Source organism: Gorilla gorilla, chromosome 18, assembly GCF_029281585.2.
Source record: "Gorilla gorilla gorilla isolate KB3781 chromosome 18, NHGRI_mGorGor1-v2.1_pri, whole genome shotgun sequence".
Taxonomy (NCBI): domain Eukaryota; kingdom Metazoa; phylum Chordata; class Mammalia; order Primates; family Hominidae; genus Gorilla; species Gorilla gorilla.
This window is the reverse complement of record NC_073242.2, coordinates 10,695,068-10,718,806: the sequence shown is the minus strand read 5'-3', so window position 1 is coordinate 10,718,806 and position 23,739 is coordinate 10,695,068. Positions and strand designations below refer to the sequence as shown.

The following is a 23,739-nucleotide window of genomic DNA, read 5'->3' as shown; positions in this document are numbered from 1 at the left end:
TCTATTCCAGACACTTTTCTAACAACCTCATATGCATTGATTATTTTAATCTTTTTTGCACGCAAAAATACAGACACAAAGACACATGCGCATGCACACACACACACACAAATTTATGAAATTTGTGCAATGATTATCTCCACTATACAGGTGAAGAATTTGACATAGAGAGGATTGAAGTAACATGTACAAGGCTACAAAGTGCTAAATTGCAAAGTCTAGATTTTATCTCACTAGGCCTAGCTCCAGGCCCGATTCTTAATACTGTATTTTGCAAACAATGTTTTCAAAGTGCAAAGAGATGCTCTGGGGCTGTAGGCTCTCAGCCTGAGGCACACTCCCTTTCCCTTAAAAAAGAAAGCTTAGAAAGTGATAGAGCCCTGTTAAAGATACTTTAGTTTAAACTGAGCATTTCTCATTGGCATAAAAACCACAGAGAGACAATGGAAAGGGGAGTAACTTTTTAAGTGATTCCCCCTTTCTTAATGAGTTAGTGTTCGCCTAAAAGCTGTGAGTAAGACGTGCGGTAGGTGTCCTATATTTTGAGAAATACAAAGCTAGCAGTTGGTGGTAGAACATGTATTTTCCAGGATCCTTTGTTCAGCTCTGATATCCATATTTTGAAAGCATAGCAGATATCTATATCTTTGGTGGTTTTCGTTTCCCCCCCCCCCGCCCACCCCAGTCTCCCTCTGTCGCCCAGACTGGAGTGCAGTGGCATGATCTCTGCTCACTGCAACCTCCACCTCCCGGGGTCAAGCAATTCTCCTGCCTCAGCCTCCGGAGTAGCTGGGACTAGAGGCATCCGCCACCATAACTGGCAAATTTTCGTATTTTTAGCAGAGACGGGGTTTCACCATGTTGGCTAGGCTAGTCTCCAACTCCTGATCTCAGGTGATCCACCCACCTCAGCCTCCCAAAGTGCTGGGATGACAGGCGTGAGCCACTGCACCCAGCATCTATGGTGTTATTTACTCAGCTAGCAATGGCTCCTTTTCCCCAATAATGAAGTCTTCCCTCAAGAGTTGGCCCTGGGCAACTGTGTTGCTTCATACCACTTCCCTGGACAGATCCAACTGGCCCAGAGTGAACAACTGATCCAGACTAAGCCAATCAGGCTCCTTTTCCAGGAATTTGTAACGAGGATGCACTGATGGTTAGTCCCTATACCGGTGGAAAGTGATGCAACATACATCTTAGGGACTAGAAGGTATGATGTGTGCATAAAGGTAGAGGGAGTCTTTATCAAAAGACAAATCCAGAGTGGACCCATAAACAGAAACAAAGACAGGAGATGAGCAAGAGATATGTTGAGTTCAGGCAGCTTTCCCATTCTAAGCTCTCATTCCTGGGAGGCCCGGTTGCATGCCTTTTCTGCTTAAGATAGCTCGAATCTGTCTCTATCGTTTGCATTCCAAACAACCTTAACTGAGAGGGAGTTATCTCCTAAATACTTCGCCATGCAATCAACTACAGAGCCTGCCCTTTGTGTTGTCTTTCCTTGTGGGGAGTTTGGTCGCAGTAGATATGTGTTCTCTGTATTCTCATGCCGGGTATTTCTAGGAGGAAGAGAAATGAAATAATTATTGGGAATAACACTGTATTAACAGTAGCTCACCTTGTTGACTATCAGGCCTGCATTTTTTTTTTTTCAGTGCTTTAACTAAGTTGTTTCATCCAGTCACCAATCCTATGAGAAAGCTATTCTTATTTTACGTATAGGTAAAGTCAAGCTTTGAGACACTAAGGAGCATTTAGAAGTGGGATCTGAACCTAAGTCCATACCAGTGCTTCACCAGCCCTAACCACCCTTCCTAGTATGCTGACTATAGAGTCACACTGCCATATTGCAGATCAGTATTTGAATCCATGGAACAGTATCTGGCAGTCATGCATTTGGCTACCTAGTAGTTTTCTAACTAAGCTCGTTAATCAGCCCCCAAACCAACATCTACGACTCAAGCACAAAGATCCCTTTGTAATCAAATATTTTATGAGTGCTCAGAAAGGTGGGCTTTGGAATCTCCCACCCTATGAACATACAATCTCCCTCAACTGTTAGATCGTTCAGGGAAACAACAGGCCCCCAGGATCATTTTATTTCTCTCTTAGTTGTTTATTTGTCCATCTGTTGGAGCAGATGGTTGAGAGGTAAATGTTGATAATTGGATATGGTCACTGTACAACTATCACCACGACCTGCGCTGATGCTGGAACAAGTTGGTAAATACAGCCTATACGATCAGGAGTGGTTAATGCACAGATTCCATAGTGAGCTCCTGTGACCATCTCCCCAGAAGAATCCAACCAATAATGTGAACTGCAAGATCAGAAGAAGACTCAGTCTACTCTAGATTGACAAACCTTGGGACGGAGAAATGAACAAGTTTCCCTGTTGTGTAGTGTGCGTAACAACCGAGCGATGTGAGTAATCCCAATAGTTCTCTGAGAAGAGTGACACTACTGTTGGGAGTAACTGGCTGATGCCCTTCTTTGGGGAAGGGAAGGGGCCAGGAAGCTCATGGACAGCATCTCTGGGCTGAGCTGGTTGCTAAGGCAAGATGCCCCATGCCTGCTGCCCACACCTAATGCTGAGGGAATATGATCAAAGACTATATCCAGTGCAGTCCAAATTACACAAGGCAAAATACAAAGACACTGCCAAGATGGGTAGAAAAATTAGGATATAGGTTAGGATGGAAGATGTGACCTGTGAGATTCAATGCTGGCAGAGAAAGCATCTGTGTCAAATTCCACAAACCAGAATTCACAAAGTTGCTGAGCCCACACATGCAGAATGAAAGAGAGTGATGAAAACTAATGACAGTAAACCAGCACCCTGACAAACAGAGTGGACCCCTGTGAATTCCTTTTGTAGCAGACTCCATTGGGTAACAACACTGGAGTGCATTTTCTGCTTCCTCCAGTTTAAGTAAATCCTATTTTTGTGCAGGTGACAATGTGCCTGATGCTGCAAATGAATCATAACTGCTGTAGCCAATCGCTGAGATTCCAGTTCACCTTGCCAGTGATTGATGTAGAGATTGGCCAATGAGATCTAAGAAAACGGCTGCAGTGACGAATTCTGGGAATTATTTTCCTGCAGTAAAATGCAAGAGCTGTGAAGGAGAAACTCCTCTTCTCCTTCCTTCTGATGAGAGTGCTGCCCTGTGAGAACGTGATATGGGGTAGATGGCAGACATCTTGGAAGAAGGAAAGAAAGGCCAACAGAAGCACAGGGATTGCAAACCACTGCCCTGATACCAAAAAGCCTCTGAATCAACCCTGGAACTGGGAGGTGGAGAGTTATTTATTTTTGTAAATAACTCTTAGCTTTTCCATAACTCTTAGCTTTTCTATAACTCACAGATAATAGCATCTTAACTGATAATATTGATATGATTTCAAGAGTATGTTCTATAAACAAAAATGTTTTGTAGTCAGCTGAGTTAGAAAAAAGTTGTGTATTATATCCAACTCTTTGTATTTCATCTTTGCAAATTAAAGGCTATGAGAAGTCCTGCAGTTAAAAAATAAAAACCGTTTAGCTTTTTTTAACATGGTATTTCCTAAAATTAATCATATGATAATTTTAAAGACTCCTTAATATCTTCAAGATATTAAGCACTTCACAGTGTCTGTTTTAGAAAAATTAATTTACGCTTCATGAGAAAAAGAAAGGAGATCCTAACACCAAGTATTGGATACGCCAATTCCTACACAGCCTCAATGGGGCACAAAACAGAAAGCGCAGCTTTATGTTCCTAAATCATCTGCTATTTCCAGGAGGCCAAGGAAAAGGAATAAATTTTACAACTATCCACTTATATCCCTGAATTCTGACAACAGAATGCACTAATGAAGGACCCTCGACATGATAACACGGCCACAGTCCTGTCATCCTGGATAACAAATCTGGAAATGCATTTTGATTGCTGCACTTAGGACACATTTTAATTGTGGCTTGCAGACAGTTACCCTTCAACGATGTGGTAGCTAAATAGATTTCTATTTTTCTTCCACTCTCTTTCTAAGAAAGCAAAATGAGATGAAGGAAAATGCATTTCATTGAGATGGACAGGTATTTACCTTCCAGTTCTAAATTTCTTTCAGAAACCCTTAAAAAATGCCCCCTAACCCAGGTTTGGCGCAGTGGCTCACACCTGTAATCCCAACACTTTGGGGGGCCGAGGCTGGCGGATCACGAGGTCAGGAGATCGAGACCATCCTGTCTAACATGGTGAAACCCCATCTCTGCTAAAAGTACACAAAAAATTAGCTGGGCGTGGTGGCGCGTGCCTGTAATCCCAGCTACTCTGGAGGCTGAGGCACGAGAATTGCTTAAACCAGGGAGTCAGAGGTTGCGGTGAGCTGAGATTGCGCCACTGCACTCCAGAATGGTGAAAGAAAGAGACTCTGTCTTAAAAAAAAAAAAAAAAAAAAAAAAAAAGCCCCCCCCACCCCCGGGAAAAAAAATCACCTTAATAAGGGAAGTTTTCTTTTGAGGTGGTGGAAGGGCTCTTACAGACACAGGTGTGAAAGGAAAAGAGGGAGGGAGGAAAGGAAGAAGAAAGAGATGGAAAGACAGAGAACAAAAATGAAGAGGGCAGAAGAAAATATCTACAGATGAGATAGATACCAGTACTTAATCACACTAGGGGTCTCCCAGAGGGAACTAGACGCCTAAGTCACGTGGGAAGGGAAAACTCCATTGCACTCTCTTTGGTACTATTTAAATGTTGAACCCCATATATATGTGCTCTATCCAATCAAATGTGCCATCTATCAATTCAAAACACACATTCATTTAAAAAGCAAAAACGGTGACCATAAAAGTAACAACAAACAAAGCACTGGTTCGTGATGTTAGAGATGGGGCTATTGCAGCCATACTCGGGACTAAACTAAATGAACCGTTATGTTAATATCAAGCCACTCCCTGCATTTATGTAACAGAGAGGGGAAGACTCCATTCTTGAACCTAAACCACGCTCCTGTCGACAATGGACTCATCAGTGGGAAAGAATCCCTCAAAATGCAAACAAGTCCTTCATTACCTACTGCGTCCTTAACTTGCCAAGCAAGTGTCATTTGCAATAGAGATTTCAAGATTATCTTAATTCTCAGGAATTTATCAGGGACTCCTGGAGACAAAGGCACATATTTCTCTTTATCTAGCTCTGACCTAGTTCTGGCCATCATCCCCATCCAAACAGCAAGAGAAATCTAAAGTTGTAATACATTATTTAACAGGATGAACCAGTAATTCAGACTACAGGAAAAAAGGAGTAAGACAGTTCAGAAAAGCTTAAAAATCTTGAAGTCCGTTCCATGAAGGAAAGGGTCACAACGAATGTCGGCACAGGTACTTGGAGGAAAGTGGGTAGAGAGGGCCATACTGAGATAGTGCATAAAACAAATATGCATAAAAGAAACAGAAAACCTTGTCTCACTTTCTCGGTTTCAGCACCTGGATTCTGTGGTTTATTTTACCCAAGTACTTGATAAACCTGATGCCAACAGCAACTGTGAAATGGAAGCAACTCTACAAATTATTGCCATCATGAGACTATCATTAGGTAAATGCTCTGAAAAGTTACAAGGCAGTGTATGAAGGCATTAGGCCTGTTAAATACATTATGCTTATTTATTAGACACCTTTGGGCACAGAGGTTTCCTAATGCCAAATCCCACTGTTGTGGTTTTAAAAGCAGCATATTTCTCTGATTTTTATAACAATTTGAAAACATGGCTATAAGGCACATTGTCCAGTAAAAACTGCCAACTTCCATTAGTGACATGAAAAATACACCAATCATAATCTAAATCTCATCCACTGAAAACATGAATTCATTTAAAAGAAAACAAATGGGGAGAAATCCCAAAGTTTCTTAAAATGCCATCCCCATACCAAGAAGAATGGCCACTCAGACACAATGAAAGCAGAACAATGTCACCATGCTCCATTTATAATCAAACACTCCCTCCACATCTAGGGAATACTTCTTACACCGATATGCCTGAGCACCAAGACAGTTTCATTTTTAAGTGGGGAAACAGAATATGAGGTTTAAAATTTTGTCTCCCTCTCCCATATACACAAACGTCACTAAAACCAAGAGGTCTATAGATAACACAAATTCTCCCAGAAAATGCCCTTGACGTATTCCTTGCTCACCCACCCCAGTCAACAGCCAAAGAGCATTTTAGCTACTCAGCAAACAGCCTGGTATTCATATTAAGAAGGCAGCAAGCCATCCTTTTGACCTTTGTTATTACTTAGACCTCGTGTTGTACATAAAAAGAGTACAATGATGTCAAACAAATTCCAGAAGAGAAGTATTTATTGCTGAATCTAAATCAAAAAATCCATATCTACTATAATGGCACTTCAAAAGAAGATATACTGTATTTAACAGCTCAATCAATACTAAATAAGCTGGGATAAATATTTTCAACTCTACCAGTCTTAAGATGAAGCCTGTTATTTAGAACCTGTGTCTTGGGAGAGACAAGGACATTTTTGCTTATCACACAAAAATGAGAATCAGGAAGCATTTTACAAGCAGGTGCACCTACCCTTAGCTGCTCTCTTTCACAATTCATCTGTTGTCTTGAAACCTAGAAAGAAAAGAAAATGAAGGGGAAAAGTCAGAAGGCTCCGGATCAGAAAAACATGAAAGAAAACAGAAAGTTACTTTTAATTACTCAGCTCAAAGAAAACCCATAATTAATTAATTATGTATTTAATTTTTCTTTAGGTCTACATAGCTCAAGCTTCACTTGGAGTTCAATTGTGTGATTCAGAAGCACAGCTAGGATAAGTCACAGACTGGAAAGGGGAAGAGGAGAGAGGTACAGGAGAATGCGTCGGAGGCAGCATCTGCCTGGGATGAGGGCACCTCCCCTCTTGTCATGAAACTCCCCACCCTTTTCTCTGAAAACCCCAGCTTGCCGTAGCTCACAGGTGCAAGAATTCCTCCATAAAGGCCCACTCCAGATGGTTGTGATAAGTCAGTGGAAAACACACAGAGTCTTCTCCAATGTTTGCGGCCAGTAGTGTCAGTTGTCATGCCTTGGCAACTGGGTTACATTTTATGGTCCAGTTCTAATCAGATGGTAGTAAGTCCCCATAGGATTGTGCTGGGGAGAATTCTGAGGTCAATCCTTCAATCACAGAAAGAGACCCTGATAGCTTTCTGGTATCAGCCATCAGATAGGAAAGGGGGTATTAGCAATACATACATATGCCATGCATTAATTATCTTTGCCCTACTGACATGTTTTACTTAATGTCCAAGGATGCTTCTTTAGAGTGGCCATATAATTTATTATCCAAACAAGAAAACACATGTGGGTTAAGAGGGATGGGTGGAGTGGTATTACATGATTGTGCTAAGGACACAAATAAAAAGGAACACGTACAAGGAATTTTGAGATATATGGTCATTCTGTCATCAGGAGCTGGTAGACTCCACTGTCAACTAAAATAGTGAAGCTGAAATAAAATTTAGGTCTTCATTCACCTTTATTCTGTATCTTTCCAGTATTTTTTTTTAACCAATGAAACAACTCCCGACTTCCAGCACCAGACAATATACTGTAAGTTTTTGAAACTTTTACTAAGGGATATGAAGGTTTAGGAACCAACTTTTGATGTATATTTTACGCATTTTGTATACAAAGTTTGTTTTGACTTTCTCTAAAACAAAAAAGGAAGAATCTTTACTTAAGGTTGCACCAGAGCCCCAAATCTATAAATCAGTGCTTTTCTATGCCCTTTTACACAGAAATATTACCACTAAGATTAGGTCTTAAGAAAATATGCAGAGGCACGCAAATGTTTATTTCCATGTCAATTAACAACAACATTATGTATGAAAAAAGAAATTATAAACATTATGTGTGATAATGGAAAAATTAAAAAATATAGTATACTGATAGTATGGCATAACATGTACCATTTAGAAACATAGTTTTAAATATAGAGATATGAAAAACATTCAAAAGACACCATTTAGTTGTTAAGAAAAGAAACCACAGAAATATACAATATTATGGTTCCTATCTTGGGTTAAAAATACAGTGAAACAGATCATTAAAGAAAATGAAGGAAGGCCAGGCACGATTGCTCATGCCTGTAATCCCATCACTTTGGGAGGCCAAGGCGGGTGGATCACGTGAGGTCAGGAATTTGAGATGAACCTGGCCAATATGGTGAAACCCCTTCTCTACTAAAAACACAAAAATTAGCTGGGCATGGTGGTGGGTGCCTGTAATCCCAGCTATTCGGGTGGCTGAAGCAGGAGAACCACTTGAACCTGGGAGGCAGAGGTTGCAGTGAGCTGAGATCCCACCGTTATACTGCAGCCTGGGCAACAAGAGTGAAACTCCATCTCAAAAGAAAAAAAAAAAAAAGATAAAAGTAAAGGAAAAAAAAGAAGCTGAAGAGGAAAAGACAGGGAGAAATATTCCAAAAAATTAAAAAAGAAACTGGTACAATTCTATAAATATCCAAAAAAAAAAAAAAGCCCACATTGAATTATACACTTGAAATAGGTGACTTTATATTATGTAAATTATGTCTCCATAAACTGTTAAAAGATGAAGTAGGGAAAATTCATTGAGACAGAGAACAAATTAAATGTTGCCAGAGGACTGGGTTAATAGAAAAGGAGGAGTGACTGCTTAATGGGTATGAGGTTTCTATTTGGGGTGATTAAAATGTTCTCAAACTGGATATTTGTGCAACATTGTGAATTTACTTAAATGCCAGTAAAATGTATACTTTAAAATGGTAAAAAAGGTAAATTTTATTTTATGTGCATTTTAACACAATAAAATAAATGAAGTGGGTGGTGAGGTTTCAGTTCTTGACAAGATGGAGCGAAAACACTTCATCCTGTTTCCCCCACTGAATGCAGCAAGGAAATCTGTATAGAATGCATGGGGGAGCTATTTGAGACCTCTGAAAATTAAAAAGCAGCAAGTGGAGGGGGGAAAAAAACGACCAAAACTTGAAGTACCACCACATAAGTGGTGAATTACCACCTCCCACCACCAATACCCCTTAGTGTGGGTGCAAGGTAGCCAAGAGCTGAAAATCAGACACCCAACCAGATAAAGACTAAGGAGAAGCACTCTGGTTTTGTCTCGAAAAACAAGACACAGGAGTCTTAATGCTAAGAGAATAGGGAAAATCCCCATTGTTCTTTTTTTTTTTTTTATTACTGTTCTTTCTTTTTAAAAGTTTGTCTGTCCTCTTATGCTGCAGTCTCCAGGCAATCTCAGGGTAGTGTTCATGTATAAACAACAGTTGCAACAGGGGCGGTTGCAGACACTTAACATCTAGGACTGTGGTCTCAAGAGGGTGGGCAAACAACTCCTACCTCCCATTGCTTTTCTTTATTTCCTCTCTTCTCTTGACACTTTGCCCTAAATGCAGACTCAGATGAGAAGCAGGTGAACAGAAAAATTAAAAACAAACAAAAAACCACCAGCTTTCTGGGTGGAGGACAACAAACAGGGAACCCTAGAAAACAAATATTACTTTGAGGATCCTGGAGAGAAAATAATTTGGGAAAATCACCCCCATACAGTATTTTTATAAACTCCTGCACTGACCTCTGTGCTCATGTCTGAATCTGACCCTAAAATGTTTCCATAAGCTTTGAGAATTGAACTAAGGAAAAGACTACTGCCCATGTCCCAGACTTGATATATACATGGGAGAAACCCAACAGAACTGATAGTGCAAACAAATCCACAGAAGCAAAGCAAGAGCTTTCAGCCTGAATGCAACAAGATTGATTGCTTACTAAAACAAAAATATCAACAACTTCCATGGGATTTTAAACAAGACCTAGAGTCTCCTAACACAATATTCAATATACCCAGAGTACAAACCAAAATGACTTAGCATACAAGGAACCAAGAAAATCTAAATTTGCATAGGAAAAGACATTCACAGACACCACCATCAACATAGCAAAGATGTTGGAATTATCAAATAAAAACTTTAAACCAGCTGTTATAAAACTACTCCAAACAGTAAGAAAAAACACACTGAAAATAAATGAAAACAAATTGACGGCATTAGCAAAGAAACAAAAGATAATAAAGGACCAAAAGGAGCTGGGCGCGGTGGCTCACGCCTGTAATCCCAGCACTTTGGAAGGCTGAGACGGGTGGATCATAAGGTCAGGAGATCGAGACCATCCTGACTAATACGATGAAACTCTGTCTCTACTAAAAATACAAAAAATTAGCTGGGTGTGGCGACACGCGACTGTAGTCCCAGCTACTAGGGAGGCTGAGGCAGGAAAATTTCTTGAACCTGGGAGGCGGAGGTTGCAGTGAGCCAAGATTTCGCCTCTGCACTCTAGCCTGGGAGACAGAGCGAGACTCCATCGAAAACAAACAAACAAACAAAACACAAAAAAACCAAAAAACCAAAAGGAAATTTTACAACCATAAAAATAACTAAATTAAAAAAAAAATAAAAATAAAATATTGGGCCGGGCACGGTGGCTCACACCTGTAATCCAGAATTTTGGGAAGCCAAGCGGGTTGGATCACCTGAGGTCAGGAATTTGAGACCAGCCTGGCCAACATGGTGAAACCCCTTCTCTACTAAAAGTACAAAAATTAGCCAGGCTTTGTGGTGGACACCTTTATTCCCAGCTACTCAGATGGCTGAGACAGGAGAATCGCTTAAACTCGGGAGGCGGAGGCTGCAGTGAGTAAAGACTGCACCACTGCACTCCAGCCTGGGTGACAAGAGTGAGACGTCTCAAAAAAATTAATTAACTAATTAAAACAGAATAAAATAAAATCTCACTGAAGGTGTCCAAACAAAGAATGAAGACAACAGAAGAAAAAGAAGTAAACTTGAGTACATAAAAAGTATCTGTTCTAAACAACACAGGGGGAAAAAAAATTGAAGACAAAAAAAAAAAAGGAAACACAGGGCCTGTGGAACATATACCAAAACGTACAACATTTCATGTTACTGAAATTCTAGAATATAAGGATAAAGAGTTCACTGCAGAAAAAAAAATTTAAGAAATAATGGCTGAAAACTTCCTACATTTGACAAAAGAAATAAACACAATTTCAAGGAACTAAAAGAGTTAAAATCAACGAAATCCACAACCACATATGTGATAGTCATATTGGTAAAGCCTAAAATTAAAACACTGAAAACAGCCAGAGACAAACAATGCAATACTTGTAACGGCCCAACAATTCAAAGAACTATGGATTTAAAACAAAAACCAAAGTAAACAAAACAAAAATCCAGAGAGGTCAGCAGAAACTAACACACAGTTATTGAAATACTGACAAAATAATTGTCAACTGAGAATACTACAACCAATGAAAATATCCTTTAGAAATGAAGGTGAAATATGAAAGTAACTAAGAAAATTCACTGCCCTAAAGAAATCGCTATAGGAAGTTTTCCAGATAAAGGAAATAGGATACCTGAAGGAAACTTCAAACAACAAGAAAGGAAGAGCTGGAAATGGAAATGGTAAACATATGAGTAAATGTTAATAGGTGACTGTACTCTTGAGTTCATTAAAATATGTTTAATGGCTTAAAGCAAAAAACTGGGGGGGAGGGAAGTGCATGAAGAGCTTTTTAGTTTATGGATATACAATACATAAGTTAAAGAAAATATAGGCCAGGCGCAGTGGCTCACGCCTGTAATCCCAGCACTTTGAAAGACGGAGGCTCGCAGATCACCTGAGGTTAGGAGTTCAAGACCAGGCTGGTCAACGCGGCAAAACCCCGTCTCTATTAAAAATACAAAAATTAGCTGGGCATGATGGCACGTGCTTGTAATCCCAGCTACTTGGGAGGCTAAGGCAGGAGAATCGCTTGAACCCAGGAGACGGAGGTTGCAGTGAGCCGAGATCATGCCATTGCACACAGAGTAAGACTCTGTACTCCCCCACTCCAAACAAAAAAAAAAAAAAAGATAAAACACAAAGACTAAAGAAACAAAGAGGCATACGTGGTGATAATAAAGAAAGTTTATCTCCCATCTTTACTGAGGCACAATTAAAAAATAAAAATTACATATATTTAAGGTATTGAACTTGATATTTTAATGTATGTATAAATTGTAAGAACAATCACGCCAGTCAAGCTAATTAACATGGGTGATAAGGTTTCTGCGTTCCAACTAAAGACGCAAAATACTGAGTCTTGTAGACTGAGAGAAAGATGTGTGTGATAATCCCTATAATACCACCTTTAAGAAAACCAAAAAAAGTGAAATATCCAGAATAATGTTAGAGTAACTGGATGTGTACACACATACACACACACACACACACCCCTTTACCTAAACCTCACACTTTATACAAAAATTAACTCAAAATGGAACACCTATCTACATGTAAAATACAAACTAAATGGCTGATGCAATTAAAGACCGAGGGCAATACTTCCTTCTTAATGCTTTTCTGTAGTTTTCAAATTATCCTTTGTGACATACAGGGCATTTATAATCAGCAAGTATTTTAATATCAGTACCTTGCAGAAATACAAGTGCTTTAAAAAATGTATAGTAATAGTGATAGAATTGATTTTCCTTAATTAATAAAAAGTTTATCTTGGCCGGGCATGGTGGCTCACACCTGTAATCCCAGCACTTTGGGAGGCCGAGGTGGGCAGATCACCTGAGGTCAGGAGTTCCAGAAGAACCTGGCCAACATGGTAAAACTCTGTCTCTACTAAAAATACAAAAAAAATTAGCCAGACGTGGTGGAATGCGCCTGTAGTCCCAGCTACTCAGGAGGCTGAGGCAAGACAATCGCTTGAACCTGGGTGGCAGAGGTAGGCAGTGAACCAAGATTGCGCCACTGCACTCCAGCCTGGGCAACAAAGCGAGACACTCTCTCGCTCTATTAAAAAAAAAAGTATATAACAAGATTAATATTTTTAACATCTGCCTTCAAATATCACAAGGATTTGCCAGACTCACAGAAGCACAATGACGACACTGAAGGAACCAGGTGGCCTACTGACCTCTGACTTGCGCCATGTGAAGTGGCACCACATTATCATATTCCTATTGCAGACAATGCAAAATCCAACAGTAGCCAAGGAAAAAGCCATGCTGTCCTTCAAATGAAGCCGAATAAGGAAAACGAGATTTGGGAATAAGAAAAAGGATATTTCAAGTAATCTCTATAGTAGACATGTTTGTTTTTGTTGTGTTTATTTTTCCCTGCACAGCATCCCATATTGTTTTGCTTATATTCTAGTGACAATATCCTGCTTCTTTTTTTGGGTCATGCACCTGTTCCATTTCATAAATTATTAGTAAACTGGATGCCACCACCACCACCATACTCCACCTACTGCCAACCCGTTTGTTTGGAAGTGGGAGTCCCTGGCCAATTTGAGTCAATCCAGTGACATACACATCTCATGAGTAAGGTGGCCAGTGACCTCCCCTCCTTTAAGTAGGGATCATCGAATGCAGATCCATGCTTTCCTCACATCTTCCCTGAAGAAAGAGCTGTCCATTGCGCAAAATGGCAGAATCCCATCATGAGTTGTGTGTTTCGGCTGCAGCCTTGATCATCAAACAGCACCCCAAACAGGGTGTAATGATTCTCGGAAGACTCAGTAAGTTATTGCTGCAACTAATGAGGCTCTTAAAAAATTTTCTCCATAACCATTATGGGAGAGGCTCCGGGTGGGGAGAGGGGAGGTGGAAAAAAAGGCACCTGTACCTCCCTACAGTCTGTGATGAAGACCCTGCCTCTGCATTCTTTAAAAGCCAGCCTTGAAAAATATCTTAAATGTACACTTTATCAAATGTCATTTCATTTGGAAACTAACATGTGATTTTTTTTTTCTCCCATGGCAGTAATGCACAAAACCAATATATTTTATGGCCTAAATGAAAAAAAGTAAAGTGGAAGGTCGGGCATTGTTCCTTTAAGATGCTTCCAGAATCAAATACCACTCTCGAAAGGGCTGCCAAGTAAGCACTTATGAAAGGTTAGAAACTGAAGCAATAAACTTCAGCTTGAGACCCTTTGCTCTCCTGGTTGAACGAGATGTTTAATAGCAGGGGTTCATCTTCCCTGTCTCCTGTCTTCATTTAGCCAACAGGGCCAAAGACACTTTCTCACACTCAGCCTTTTTCATCCTTCTCCTGACTTTCAGTTCTCTCTTATCAGTTCTTCCTGCTTTATTCTGACCCTGTTTTCAGTCTGATTTTTCTCTCCCACACATCAGACTGGCTCTGCAAGAACTAGAACTGAGCCTTAGGTGGCTTTCATTTTCTAGAGATGAGTACGATGTTTGGAATCCACTTGTTTACTCATCCATCCTTTCATATATATTTACCCACACACATACACACCCATACCCCCACATGCACATATACATACACATATCTCAAGCACCTTCTGGATATCAGACACTGTCCTAAGTGCCAGGAATACAATAGCAAAAAAGGCTGCTGGAGCTATTGCCTAGGTGGGGAAAAAGATGAGTCTACGGATAATTACAATACAGAGAACATTTGTACAGTGAAAGTATAAGAGGTGCTTACAGCGCATAGGAGGTGGCCCAACTTGTCTTGGAGAACTGAAAAAGGTATTAGTGTATTTTATTTGTTTTTGTTTTGTCTTTTAGACAATGTATGCAGGGAAAGAATGAAAAAAATATATTCAGAGGAAAGGTGGGGGGATGTGTGGAAAGCTCAGTGAGATTATGGAAGTGCAGTAATTGAATATGACAGAAGAGTCCAGTGCAAGAGGGAACTGGTGAGAGATTAACTTGAATTGGGGAAAGTAGGAGTCAAAAGAAACAGAAGACATGCAATAAATGAATGGATAAATAGATGTGCCTGTTTTCATGTCCACAATAATAGAACATTGGAAAATCCAGTTTTCAGGACAATTATGAATCACTTAGAAGGAAAACAGTGGACAAGTTTACCAGCATAGAACTCAATAAATCAAATCAATTGGTAGCTTTATTTCTCAGCGTTGCTGTTTTTGTAATCATTATAAATTCTTCTGAAACAAGATGGCATTTTCCTATAAACACACGTCTCCAAGTACCTAGGGTGAGCCCTGGAGTTTGCATTTTCCTTAATGCATTTCAGGATTATGATACACATTTGACATATGTACTCAGGGTACTAACTGCCTAGCGCTGTGCTAATGAAAGGGGGTGTGTATCTAAATGACACATTGTACATTTTATTTAAAAAAGACAGGGGAGGAGTGATGAATAAAATAAAGATGATGATACAGGGTCGTATGTGATAGAAAAGAAAAAAACAGGGTTCCAGGGGTGCTCAAAGGAAATGCACCAACCCAGCCTGCTGAAGGATGGGAAGCAGTGGAGGAGACATCAGTCGTTTCTGGAGCTGAGACCCTTGATCTAACCCTTACTGAGTAAATAGGAGTTGGGCGGGAGGACCACCCCAAGGATACAGAAACAAGATACTGTGAATGGCACAGTCAAAAGTAGGATAAAGTAAGGGAGAACACCAGATTGGGGGGTGGTGGGTGGAAGCGAAGGAACTTTGGGATTGCAAAATATTTAGGTTTTGCTCAATTTTAACTATGCTGCTAGGAAAGTCATTGTTTTGATCACTTTATTTATGTATTTATTTTTGAAACAAAGTCTTCCTCTGTCACCCAGGCTGGAGTGCAGTGGCGCAATCTCAGCTCACTGCAACCTCCACCTCCCGGGTTCAAGTGATTCTCCTGCCTCAGCCTCCCGAGTACCTGGGATTCCAGGTGAGTGCCACCACACCCGGCTAATTTTTGTATTTGTAGTAGAGATGGAGTTTTGCCATGTTGGCCAGGCTGGTCTTGAACTCCTGACCTCAAATGATCCGCCTGCCTGGGCCTCCCAAACTGCTGGGATTACAGGCGCAAGCCACTGCACCTGGCCTTAATCACTTTTTGCTGAAATAAATTTCACAATGACATTTGTTAAAATGTATCCAATGTTTGTAATATGTCATAAAATGTGCTAAACAGTTCCTAGTTATGACCTCAGTTAATTCTCAGAACTTTGTAAGCAGCTGACAATTGATTTCATTAGCTGATTTGATTTTAGCTCCATTTTACAGGTGGAAAAACTGAGGCACAGAGTGAGTGAATTCCTGAAACCATAAAGATAGGAAATATTCAAGAGGGAATTACCATCTGGATGGGTTGACTAGGTTTCCTCTCTGAATCACCATTGTACACAGTATCCAGGGTCAGGTAAACCAAACAAAACCACAGATACCTACACTGTTAGCCCTCCTCCCCAATCTGCGCCTCACTTGTCCTTAGCAGGTGCTCATTAGCTACTGTGCCCTGACAAGACGCTGTTTACACACTTGTGTTTTCTCTAAAACAAGACATGCACCGACTAGCTAGTGTTGTCTAGTTCCATAAAACACATAAATTTCCATACTTGGCTTATTGAGGTAAGAACCAGTATAATTTCCACCAAATTAGATTTCTCTGATATCAAAGCACTGGTCCCTTCTGTAGATCCAGTTTTCTCCCCAGTGGAGACTGGAGGTTCAGGAATCAGACTAAGGAAGTCCAGTCCTTGTACATCTCCTATGTAATGTTAGCCATATTATATCATCTCTGCAGGCAATTTCCCCATTTGTACCATAGAGATAATATGGTACCTGCACAGTGACTAATTTTATTGTAAGCATAATCTATCTGAATTACTAAGCAAAGCACTTAACACATTTAAAAATTCAGCAAATACCAGCAATTGGTATTCAAATTAATGAGACAGGAGGTTTTCACAAGAAGCACTGGGTCAAATGACTTGGGTCCAAATCCTGGCTTTGTTCCCCAAGAGGCCTTGTGAATTTGGCTAAATTAATGACACTTTTGTAGCATCAGATTCCTTTTGAAAGGTTTGATATTATCTTTTTAAGAAGGGTGGTAAATTGGTACTGACTGTTTCGAGGGGGCAGCTGGCAGTTATCACAATGTAGAACTTCCATTTCCTTTAATTCAATGGTTAGTATTCTAGGAATCACTTTACCAGAGTGCAACGGCGAATGAGGAAGTAAGGACAGCACTTGTCACAGAACAGACCCAGAACTGAGAAGAATGCCAATGTCCACAAGTGATGAAATGGTTAAAAGAATTGCGGTTCATCTACATTAGGAATTGAAAAACTTTTTCTTCTAAGAGCCAAATAGGAAATACATTGCCCTTTGAGAGCCATAGACTCTCTTGTCTTTGCTGCAGCTACTCGGTTCTGCCATTATGGTGGAAAAGCAGCCACTGACAACGTGTAAACAAATGGGTGCCACTGTGTTCCAATAAAATTTTATTTACAGGGTTGGATGTGGTGGCTCACACCTGTAATCCCAGCACTTTGGGAGGACAAGGCGGGTGGATCATGAGGTCAGATGTTCGAGACCAGCCTGACCAACATGGTGAAACCCCGTATTTACTAAAAATACAAAAAAAAAAAAATTAGCTGGGCGTCTTGGCACTTGCCTGTAATCCCAGCTACTCAGGGGGCTGAGGCAGGAGAATCGCTTGAACCCAGGAGGTGGAGGTTGCAACGAGCAGAGATCGCATCATTGCACTCCAGCCTGGGGGACAGAGCAAGACTCCTTCCCCCCCAGCAAAACAAACAAACAAAAACTTTATTTACAGAATCAGGCAGTGAGGTGTCTTTGGCCCATGGCCACAATTTGCCAAACTTTGATCTATACTACGGAATATTATGAATCCATTAGAAATTGAGTGATTTCAGAAATGATGTCTATGATAAAATAAAACAAAAGCAAGTTAAAATCATTTTTAACCTATAATCCATTTATGTATAAAAAACCATGCACAAGCACAAGGTACACGCACAGAAAAATATCCATTTATACCTGGAAAAAAGTCTGGAATGATAAACAACAAACTTCAGACAAAAGCACAAAAATGATGTCCTGGGAACCAGACCAATAGTGGAGAAGAAGGGACAGAGAAGCAGGTTTTCTCATTTTTAATCTTGGATTCTGTTATATCACTTCAACTTATTGCAATGAGCATGCATCACTTTTATAAATTCATACGAAGAGCAGCAATAATAATATAATTTAAATGCCTGAGTTATATGGTTATTGTAATAATTAAATGAGATGTTATTTGTAGAGCATCAAAGCCAAATCTGGCCTGGCACATAGTAAGTATTTGATTAATGGTGGCTATGAAATAACTCAGCCGGGCATGGTGGCTCACACCTGCAATCCCAGCACTTTGGGAGGCTGAGGCAGGAGGACCATGAGGTCAAGAGATCGAGACCATCCTGGCCAACATGGTGAAACCCCGTCTCTACTAAAAATACAGAAAACTAGCTAGCATGGTGGCGGGCACCTGTAGTCCCAGCTACTCGGGAGGCTGAGGCAGGAGAATTGCTTGAACCCGGGAGACAGAGGTTGCAGTGAGCTGAGATCATGTCACTGCACTCCAACCTGGTGACAGAGCAAGACTTTGTCTCAAAATAATAATAATAATGATAATAATAATAATAAAATAACTCCCCATAGCACCAAAAGAGTAAATGTAGGGTGGCTATCTTGAAAAACAAAACAAAAGCTCCAATTCTGCAGGGACATTACGTATTTTTGTGTGGATTCTCTTCAGTAGGAAAGTAAAAGTACAAACATAAAATAAAAAGAGAGAGGTCGCTTTGCCTAGTCTGCTTCTAGGGTCTCACATGTAATGTTTATTAGATACCTGAGTTTATAAAGGCCTGAAATCTTTGAATATAATACAGTCCTATAATCCGACGTATGGTTGTAATCATATCCATTGCTTCTTGCAAGTGTATCACACAATCAAGTGTGTCCTCTGATTCTAAAAAGACAGGATAGTTTATGTCAGATAAGCAAATACAGATCCCACCACCGGTCATGGCGGTTGTTACTTTTTGTCACAAGGGAGAAAAAAAGTGTGTTACAGTAGTAAATGCTTAGGTTTCAGGAAAGGAGGTGAGAAATAATCAATGAAAAAAATAAAAACAAAAAGTCACAACAATGACTCAAGTCAGCCATGATTAATGAACTCGATTCTGTCTCATGTTGCATAAATGAACAAAATACACTTGAGAAAATGGCTTGGAGAACACACCCAGCTCTCCCACGAGGTTTTCCTCTTAACCTTGGGGAGGACCATTACCTGCTGTTAAAATCTTGTCTGGTTTTGAAAGGATGCCAGCTTTGGAGGGTGAAGGGAGATGGAGGAAATAGCGTGACAAGGCTAAGTACTAAGTAGGAAAAATAATAATGGATTTGTTGTTATACATAAACTTGCACAATAAACCCAAATGCTGAAAGCTCTAACATATTTAATTCATGGCTAAGAGTCCTCGGGAATACTTTATGGAGCATATCCTAAAATCTCAAAACACTTAGTATTCTTAGCACTTGAATGACCTATGGGGTGGTATCTCCCAGGCAGGACAACACATTTAGTGAGCACTTCTCATGATATTCCTTTAAACATCATATTGTTTGGTAATAATGGTACTTATATCAAGAGAGTCACTGCTCTGGCTATAAGTCACTGGAGAGATTCAAGTGTTAGTTATCTGATTAAAGGGATGTCAGAGGTCAGGATGCCCACAGAATTTGAACAAACCTCAAATTACAGGTTTTAATGAGGTGTTTTCTTGGGAGGAAGTGCTTTTCACACTTGCTCTGCCATGCACCCTCTTGGTAAAGACCCCATTATCAACAAAAGAAGTCCCCCAGGTCCAGGCAGATAAATCAGACAGACAAACATTGAGCAAGACATGGCAGCCCCAGGCAGCACGTGGCCAATATCCCCTCTGGCCTCCGACATCTGCTTTCTGCAAGAATGCAGTCTCGTGGAGTTGTTCATTTCAGGCTTGATGCTGGTCTTGAAATGAAAGGGCAGCCCCTGGCCATGAAAAGCCTGGCTGGTCTGACACATGTAAGCACCTTTACAAGCTAAACCACGAAATGTCTTGGCATCTGATACCTTGCAGGGTGGAAGAAACATATTGCCTATTATTTATTCTAATAATAAACCATTACCCCAGGTACATTTTTATTCTCCAGATTTAATAAGGTATTTTGTGAAGCGAGGCAGAGGAGGGCTGGATAAAACAATTGCAGTTATTACAAAGATGATTTCTATTTGTTTCAGCAGCGAAAGCAATCACCATTTCTTTCCTTCATAATCAAGGGTTATAATTGCCCTCCTTCAACCCCATCCCATCCCAAACCCTTGCTCAGTCTAAGAAAATTCAAGCAATACTCACCAAAATGTCCTGGGTAACTAAAAGGGCTTGGCATGCTTCCCTGAACCGGTCTCCTGGGACCATCATTACCCTATAGCCAGGAAACTCTGTGTAGAATGAGCATCTCAACAAAGATTTTCCCATCATCCCCCTGTCTACATCCAGAAGTGGGAAAGAGTGTGGAGGGGAGGGCAAGTGGGGGATTTACATACCATTTGCATATCTCTACTTGGATAGAATATATGTTCTCAAGACATTTTCAAGTTAAGATGTTTTAACTGTAATTTTTTTTTCTTTCTCATTGGATATTACAGAGCTCTAATAATAATTTTATCAGAAGTTGATAATTTTATAATCTGCATCCCAATTAAATAGATTCAGCAGAGACACACAGGCCATGGCCTTATCTGGGCACTCATCTTGATCATATTAACTGAGAGACGTTTGAGAGGCATCTAAAATGCAGTGGTTAAGAGAACGAAATCTAAAGCCAGACTTCCAAGGTTCAAAGCTCAACTCAACTCCTTATTACCTTAGAGACCTTGAACAAATTCCTTGCCTGGGTCTACCCATGTGCCCCACAGGGTCATCACATGATTTGAATGAGTTAATATTTGCAAAGCAATTAGAAGAGTGCCTATCACACGGAAAGCACTGTATAACATGCCTTTTCAGTACAAGAAAGTAAACTGAATTCAGTAGTCCATTTGTTGCTGTTGTTGTGATTTGTTCTTTTCATAAGTTGACAGTGGACTGGACGTGCCTCACTATTTCCTTAGATGTTTAGCAGACAGCATCACAACTGTCAGAGGTGTATGAACCAGAGCAACCCCATCTTGAACAGGGGCTGGGTAAAATGAAGCTAAGACCTCTGGCATGGTGGTGTATGCCTATAATCCCAGCTACTTGGGAGGCTGAGGCAGGAGAAGCACTTGAACCCGGGAAGTGGAGGTTATGGTGAGCCAAGATTGTGCTGTTGCACACTCCAACCTGGGCAACAAGAGCAAAACTCCGTCTAAAAAAAAAAAAAAAAAGAAAGAAAGAAAAGAGGCTAAGACCTACTGGGCTGCATTCCCAGATGGCTAAGGCATTCTAAGTCACAGGATAAGATAGGAGATCAGCACAAGACAAGATACAGGTCGTAAGGACCTTGCTGATAAAACAGGCTGCAGTAAAGAAGCCAGCCAAAACCCACCAAAACCAAGATGGTGACGAAGGTGACCTCTGGCCGTCCTCACTGCCACACTCCCACTGGCACCATGACAGTTTATAAATGCCATGGCAACGTCAGGAAGTTACCCTGTATGGTCTAAAAAGGGGAAGCATGAATAATCTACTCCTTGTTTAGCATGTCATTAAGAAATAACCATAAAAATGGGAAACAAGCAGCCCCAAGGGGCTCATCATCCACTCTGATGAGGGGCTCCTCTGCCCTTCATCCACTCTGTCTATGAAGTAGCCATTCTTATTCCCCTACTTACTTAATAAACTTGCTTTCACTTTACTCTATGGACTTGCCTCAATTCTTTCTTTCTTTTTTTTTTTGTTTGTTTTTTGTTTGTTTGTTTGTTTGTTTGTTTTTGAGACAGAGTTTTGCTCTTTCGACCAGGCTGGAGTGCAGTGGCGCGATTTCGGCTCACTGCAACCTCCGCCTTACGGTTTCAAGAGATTCTCCTGCCTCAGCCTCTCAAATAGTTGGGATTATGGGCAGCCGCCACAGTGTCCAGCTAATTTTTCTAATTTTAGTAGAGACACCCAGGCTGGTCTCAAACTCCTGACCTTGTGATCCGCCCGCCTCAGCCTCCCAAAGTGGTGGGATTACAAGCGTGAGCCACCACGCCCGGCCGCCCTGAATTCTTTCTTGAGGGAGATCCAAAAACCCTATCTGGGGATCTGGATTGGGACCCCTTTCCTATAACTCAGCGGTAGAAAACCAAGATTTTGAAAAATTGGCTAATACGTCTGAAAGTTTTAGGATGGAAAACTGTAAATCCACATCTACAGATTGTAGAGAATGTCAAAAGAAATAAATCATGTAACAACTACAAGGCTGTCATGGAAAAAAAAAATGTCAAGGTGAACTAAGTCCCATGGGACCAATTCTCCAGACAAGGAAATAGGGATAGAAGGCACCCCAGGTGGACATCCCCAGGCTGTCTTTCCATGCTATTCTGACTTTCGCATCTGAAGAGATCTTTACACAAGAGGTCTTTTCTATTGCTGATTTCTATGACTTTACAAAACGTCATTATTTAAGAAATGGGAACGATTCTGTAGCTTGAGAAACTTGAGGAGTATTCATTTTCTAATTTTCCAGTTCAGTTGTCTGAAAGGGTTGGCTGGGTGGTGGTGGTGACTGTTGCTATGTGTGTGTGTGTGTGTGTGTGTATGTGTGTTCACATTCTTCCTGGAAAGCTTAATGGAAGGAGTGCTGGAAGACATTTGCTTCACACAAAATGAACTCTTAAAACCCCCAACTTAAGGAATCCTAACTGGAAGGACTAGATTCCCAAAAGTTCTGCAACAATGAGCAGGCATTCATGTTAATTGCCAGCAATTTAAAAGGAAAATCTAGGTCACCTGGCTGTTTACTTTATCATCATCAGTATTATTTAGACACTGGAAGTAATGACCGAGCTCAGAGAGCTCTTCAGATTTAAAATAATAATAATAATAAACCAACAACGCAGAGCTTTACCTTCAGAAAGAAAATATTTTCACAAGTAGCGTTCACAAAGAAACTGAGTGGGAAAATATTGCAATTAAATTCTGCAAATGCGCTCTGAAATAATCCCAGGGGAAGTCTTATCTGTACTTAATATTCAAATAAATATTCCTTTTGTGTGCAGTGCATTCGATAGGGTGCATTTTATTTAATTTAAGTGTATAACGTGATCCGTATCATGAGGGATAATCACAGGGAACTGTGGAACCCTTTAACTAGGATAAATGGGCCAGCACCACAGTCAAATGGGCAAGCCTGGGTGAGGAAGGAAGTGGAGGGTGCGGAATCCCAAGTACAATTCTCATTTGGAGTATCCTGCAGGATCCTAACACTCAAAGTGAGACTGAGGACCAACAGCGTTGGCATCACCTGGAAACTCATTACAAATGCACTGTCTCAGAGGCCGGGTGCAGCGGCTCACACGTGTAATCCCAGCACTTTGGGAGGCCAAGACGGGTGGATCACCTGAGGCCACAAGTTTGAGACCACCCTGGCCAACAATGTAAAACCCTGTCTCTAATAAAAATACAAAAATTAGCCAGGCATGGTGGTGGTCACCTGTAGTCCCAGCTACTCAGAGGCTGAGGCATGAGAATCGATTGAACCGGGGAGGCAGAGGTTGCGGTGAACAGAGATCACGCCACTGCACTCCAGCCTGGGCAATAGAGTAGGACTCCATCTCAAAAAAAAAAAAAAAAAAGAAAAAAAAAAAAAGAAAAAAAGAAAAAAGAAAAAAA

At 40.6% G+C, this 23,739-nt stretch overlaps 1 protein-coding gene and 1 long non-coding RNA gene across 12 annotated transcripts in view; one reads left to right on the top strand and one right to left on the bottom strand.

Annotated features, from left to right (window-relative positions):
• Positions 1-23,739, bottom strand: part of RBFOX1 (RNA binding fox-1 homolog 1) — a 2,483,553-nt gene that overhangs the window by 653,452 nt on the left and 1,806,362 nt on the right. For all 11 annotated transcript variants that reach the window (XM_063699486.1, XM_019012245.4, XM_019012254.4 and 8 more), the window contains one exon: positions 6,580-6,621. In XM_063699486.1, the coding sequence (XP_063555556.1) occupies positions 6,580-6,621 (42 nt within the window). The remainder of the gene's footprint in view (positions 1-6,579; positions 6,622-23,739) is intronic.
• Positions 3,082-7,531, top strand: LOC129527546 (uncharacterized). Its single transcript, XR_008672539.2, has 4 exons — positions 3,082-3,298; positions 5,254-5,365; positions 5,468-5,579; positions 6,762-7,531. It is a non-coding gene; the product is annotated as an uncharacterized lncRNA (long non-coding RNA).